Consider the following 5,801-nt stretch of genomic DNA (forward strand, 5'->3'; position numbering starts at 1 on the left):
TTTAAGGACAAGTAAGACAGTGTCAACACTCACTGTGAAACTGGAGAAGTATGTTGGGCAGTTGTGGAAAGAAAGCAGTCAAACCTCGGTGTGGTCTGAGTTAACCGGACAACTAGATGCAGAAAATGCATTTCATTGTTATGGAGACGAGTCAGAAGAACATGTTCCAGCCTTTAGATGTTTCTGTTAGGCAATGGATTTATTGACATGGCTAACCATTAACACATACAGCATGGGTGCGTTTCCTATTGGAAGATGAGCCAGGGTGAGGATTTGGAATAGGGTGCATGCCTTGCTAATACAGGGATGGTCTACCATGGAATTTCAGAGAGCAAACACTTTTCTGTCACTTTTCCTTTGAGGCTCATGATTATAATCCTAAGGAAAAGAAATGGATGAGAGTCAGAAGGTCTGATGGGAAGAAAAAATAGAATAAACAAATCTGAAAGGTGTTGGAGTAAAAGGACCAACAAAAGTTTCTGAATCTGGGGTGGGAAGTGAGGGAGACCTGGGAGATGCTCTTCTGGGCTCTTTGATAAAACTGCTCATAAGACAATGAATGAGTCTGGGATGAGGGTGAAACCAAGAGCCTGTGAGCTCCATGGTCCCTGGAACAAGTATTAGATAGCAGCACTGGCAGTCCAGTTCCATCTGGACCCAATGTGATGCCCTGGACAGGAGCTGATTCCCTGAGTCATCTAGACCCCCAGGAAGTTGTAAAGGCACTAAACAAAAAGATCCAAAAAGGAGACAGCACCAGTCTGCTGGTCTCCACAGCATCCTCTCCTGACGCAGATCCACAGGTATGTACCGCTAAAGAACAGTATTCCCAGAACACACACACACACACACACACACACACACACACACAGAGTTATTCATGTAAACCAAAGCACTATATTTAGTGTCAGATTTAGTGTCAGACTTCAGTAAATACAAAGGAAGGAATAATGATCCCATAAAGTTAAAGACCTCCAAGGTTAAAGAGTTTTTTACCCTAAGACCTGGAAACAAAAACAGATTAAAAAAAAGACTACAAGTATTTTCTAAAAGCTAGGATGTAACTTTATCAATATTCGATAGCAGAGTCAAACACTGGGCATTTAGTGTATGGGTTAATTTTTAAAAAAATAATTTTTTTTTTCACAGTGAGTTCTAAATCCTTATAAGATTCTGCTGGTTTTAGTAGAGAGATACTCATTGGCACAGGGTTATTTCACACGGTGTCCACCACCTCTCCCATTCAATATAGAGTAAGGCATGGAAGGGCTCACTCATGGCTGCAAATTAGTGAAGAGTTAGCCTCTTCACCCACTTCTACAATTATGAAATTAGGTTTATCGCCCAACTATAGACTAATGGGAACTAGGGCATGTGGATGATTTCTGTGGAATCTTGATCAAGTATCCCAAGATGCTTATTCTAATGCCAGCTGGTAGAGATGCAGTGACTTTGAGGAGACAACCAGATGTTTCCCAGTGTCCATCGAGTCATATGCAGGCATTGCCACTGCATTTTCCTTTGCCCCAGGCAAGTAAAAGGAGATAGGCAAACCCAGACAGAGAAGTCTGGTCTCCAACCACAGGTAACGGATCCACCCCCAATTTGAACTTGCTCCAAAGAAAGTATGCGGCCTCAAGTCCCGTTCCCAAAGTTTAACTACTTTGCTATTTCATTATTGAGCTTTAAACAGCTTCATGCCAAGATGGCTAGAAAAGCCGGGGTGCTCATTAGTGGTCTGTTGGAGTTGGTTCAACGTCAGGACTGGCAGAGTCTTCTTCACAGTTTAAAAGAATTCATGTGTATTTGTCTCAGCAGATAAAATCCGAAAAGCACCTGAATGATGCCTCAGCAAACAGGAATATGGGGCCCGAGGGCTTCAGGAGAAGTTTCCCCACCTCTTCCTAGCATCAACAGGGATTCCAGCTCCAGAAGGGGCTGCTGCCTTAACCTCCCAGTGAGGCTCAGAAGTTCCTTCTGTTTTTAAAAGGTAAACAAAGGTGTGTCTTTCTAGAGGGCAGTGATTAAACACAAAGGCTTGGCCAAAGGCCTTTGGCCTGGCCTGTGGCCACGAGGGAATAGAGTTCCAGCTGGTGTGAGAAGCATAATTCAACTTTTTTTTTTAACTCAAACAGAACCAAAGCTGACGGTTTAGGGATGATAGAAAGGAAGTGGTCCCAATCCATTCACATATCAGATGTCACCCAACCTGACATGACCACAGCTCTTCACACTAGCTGTGTCCCATTTTTTTTTCCGGCTTGGACAGTCTAGAACTTCAGATACTGGGGGCTGCAGGCCTAGGGCAAAAAAAGGGGGTCACAAAGGGAAGGTTTAAGGAGAAGAAGCTCCCCAGTGGAGATACTTCGAGGAGAGAGTTTGCCCCATTGAGATCACAGCGTTCCCGGGCCCCACTCCCAACCACTGGCACCTGGGCCTCAGTCAGCAAAGCGCTGCATAAGATGGTCGTCCCGTCTACTCCCTCCGCTGCCACCCCCACTGTCCATGAAGCGGTCACAGGGGAACTCGATGAGGTCCGCCTCGCTCAGAGCGCACACCGCCGTGCGAGGTCGATGCGACTGGAAGCCCGAAAAGTCTGCCGAGACCCCGGTGCCCATGGAGCGAAGAGGCCGTCGGGTGGAATACATCTGACGCACGTGGACCGGGGCTCCCCCTTTCCGGCGGCCTCGCAGCTTCCTCCGAAGCCAGCGGGATGCCCAGGCCGCCAGTGCCAGGAACACCAACAGAGCGTTGACAGCCAGGAGTACCAGGGTCAGCAACTGGTAGTCCACGCCTCCAGCTCTGGCCCCGACGTGCCCGGCTTCTGGCAGGGTGACTAGCCCCGCGCAGTGGTCCCGGGGAGCCACGGGGCATACCCGGCCCCCGAGCACGGCCTCCACGCACACCAGGTAGGGGGTGTCGCCTCGCAGCTCCCGCAGCGTGGCTGTGTCGCTTCGCTCAGGCAAGTAAACAAAACGGTGGAATTTGGGCTGCTGACCGAAGCGGTCGAAGAGCAGACGGAAGCGGGCGCCGTCCAGCGGCAGTGGGCTGCGGTGCTCGCGGACAGCCCAGCGCACGGTGGCTGTGTCCGTGCCCACCGCTTCAACTGTCAGGTTGCAAAGGATAAATTTGTTGAAGTCGCACGGGTCAGACACCAGAGGGGGCAGCATCTCCTGGGCCACCGACGGTGCAGGCCGCTCTTGATGCTTAGCGGCCAGGCGCTGCATCTCCGCCCTCTGCCAGGAGTCGCTGGCGGGCGATGGGGCAGAACTAGACGGGGCGTCCCTCTGGAAGCTCGGGGTAGAACGGGCGGGACCGTTATCTTCCCAGCTTGGGCTCGTCCCCTCGGGTTTCTCCAACAGATCCACGGGTGGGGACAGCTGAGGCGTAGTTGCCAAGGAGGAGGGTGGATGCTGCAGTCCTGGACCCCGCCCGCCAAGCCTCAGGCCGCTCTGGTTGCTGCTGTATGCTCCCGCCCCCTCGGCCCAGACCACTCCGGGGTGGGCGCGCCAGTGCTTCTGTTGCTGCTGCTGGGACTGGGGCTGGGGCTGAGTTTTCCCAAGACCACCAAGAGGGGGCGCCCCCTGCTTCTCCCCGGCTCCAGCCGCTGTAGAGACAGAGGCTGGGGAGGAAGAGGCGGTCGGGTCCAGGCAGGAGCCGTTTTGCAGCTGCACGTCGTCCAGGTAGTCGAGGTACTTGCCACGCAGGGCCGGCGGGTGACGACACTGCACGAACACCGTCAACAGGCGGCCCTGCGAGTGCCATTGGCCCATCCAGCGCTTCAAGCCGCGCAGACGGCAGTCGCAAGTCCAGCCGTTGCCGTCCAGGTCCAGACGGTAGAGGGCCGGGCTGGCAGCGAAGATGTCCCCGGCGAGCGAGCCGAGCTCGTTGTCCCGTAGGTTGAGTTCGCGCAGCCGGGACAGGTGGCGGAAGGCTGCCGGGTGCAGCGCCGAGAGCTCATTGCGGCTCAGGTCCAGAGTCTCCAGACTGCCCAGCGGGTCCAGCAGCGCCGCGGGCAGCTCCCGCAACCGGTTGCCTTCGAGGCGCAGCTCCCGCAGAGCGCTCAGCCCCACGAAGGCCTCGGGCGCCAGGTGAGCAAGCTGGTTACCGCTCAAGGAAAGCAGGCCGAGCCGGGGCAGGTGCTGGAAGACGCGGCCGCCCAGCTGCTGCAGGCTATTGGCCGACAGGATGAGGGTACTGAGCGAACGCAGCGGCCCGAAGGTGGCTGGGTGGCGCAGCGACGGCTGCAGCTCGTTGCCCGACAGGTTAAGGAAGCGCAGCTTACCCAGGTGTGCGAAGGCGTTCTTGCCCAGGAAGCGGATGCGGTTGGCCTCCAGGTGCAGGTAGAGCAGGTTGCCCAGCGGGGAGAAGGCCGAGTCGGGCAGCGAGCCCAGGGAGTTGCCGTCTAGCCTCAGCTTGACCAGGCTCTCCAGGCCCTCGAAGGAGCCCCTGCTCAGCCTGCCGATTTCATTGCCGTTGACATAGAGGATGCGCAGCTTGGCCAGAGGCGCCAGCGTGCCCGGGGCCAGACCCTCCAACAAGTTGTTCCCCAGGTAGAGCTCCTCCAGCCGCGAGAGTTTCTCGAAGGTCTTGGGGTGCAGGGAGCGGATCTGATTAAACTGCAGATCGAGGCGCCGCAGCTGCGCCAGGCGGTGGAAGTCAAAGGCGGTGATGTTGGCTATGAAGTTGCCCCCAAGACTGTAGGTCAGCACCTCCTGGGGGCTGGGCAGGGCGCTGGTCTTGGGGACGGCGCGCAGCCCCCGGTTGGTGCATAGGAGGTGCTGCTGGTGCTGGCAGTCACAGCGCTCCGGACAGATGGGCTCCGGTGGTGGTGGCAGCGAGAAGCAGCCACCCACCAGAAGCAAGAAGCGGACCGTCCAGACGACCTCCATCCCCGACAGACCGACTGCTTGACGTGCGTGCGGGTCCCTCTGCTTAGCCCACAGCCCCGCTCATGCCCCTTCCCCTGACCGCAGCCTCTGCCAGTCCCCCGAGTCGCTCCGTCGGGGTCCTCCCTGGCGTTGGGCCGAGTCCTCTGGGCTTGCTCCACAACTGGCAGGAAGCGTCTGGAGAAGCTAGTTTGGACCGATCCCGGCCGCTCGAGCACCATCCGCGCCCCGGCGGCCGCCTGCCCGCCCGTCTGCCAGCCTGTGGACCGAGTGCAGAAGCCCCTCTGGGCGGGGCCGGGCAGTGGGGAGGGAAGCCGGCTCCGCTCCTCCTTTTGGTCCGCTGCGGGCCTGCAGCAAGGCCTGATTCCTGTCCGCCTGAGCTTCCCGGGCTGCAGGCGAGAGGGAGGTCGCTTAGAGCTCCCCAGGAGTCCCGGCCCGTCTGCGTTGCGCCCAGCCGGAGCCTTGGTCGCCGAGCGGCTTCATGGCTCCAGTCCCTCCTCCTTCTGCTGCTCTTCCTTCTCCCCCTCCTCCGCCACCGCCTGGCCCCAGGGATCCACGCGAAGGGGGATGGGGGGGGGGGGCGGAACAAGGGCTGATCTGAGAGGGCGGCCCCCACGCCGCTGCCTGGGAGAGCCCAGTGAACAGACTCCGGGGCTGCGGGCCGGAGTCCGAACTCCCGAAAGTGCTGAGAGAAAAGAGAAAGGAAAAAAAAAAAAAAAGACCGGGGCCGGAAATTCGTACTTCCCACACTTGGTCTCCCCCTGGGACCCCAGGCGGGAAAGAGGATCCGGCGGGGCTAGGAGCGAGCCCCCTGCGAGGGGGAGCAGGAAACCTTGGAGCCGCCCGACCGCCGCCGCGCTGCTTCTGGGCAGCTCCGGGGACAGCGGCCCCCGAATGGCAAAGGACGGATTG

At 57.5% G+C, this 5,801-nt stretch overlaps 1 protein-coding gene across 1 annotated transcript; it reads right to left on the bottom strand.

The window, feature by feature from the left end:
* Positions 1-200: 200 nt before the first annotated feature.
* TRIL (TLR4 interactor with leucine rich repeats) lies at positions 201-5,525 on the bottom strand. The gene has a single exon (XM_036762057.1). It carries the CDS (start codon positions 4,890-4,892, stop codon positions 2,439-2,441), a length of 2,454 nt encoding a protein of 817 aa, XP_036617952.1. The 5' UTR covers positions 4,893-5,525; the 3' UTR covers positions 201-2,438.
* Positions 5,526-5,801: the final 276 nt, after the last annotated feature.

The sequence above is a fragment of the Trichosurus vulpecula genome, chromosome 5 (genome assembly GCF_011100635.1).
Source record: "Trichosurus vulpecula isolate mTriVul1 chromosome 5, mTriVul1.pri, whole genome shotgun sequence".
Lineage (NCBI taxonomy): Eukaryota > Metazoa > Chordata > Mammalia > Diprotodontia > Phalangeridae > Trichosurus > Trichosurus vulpecula.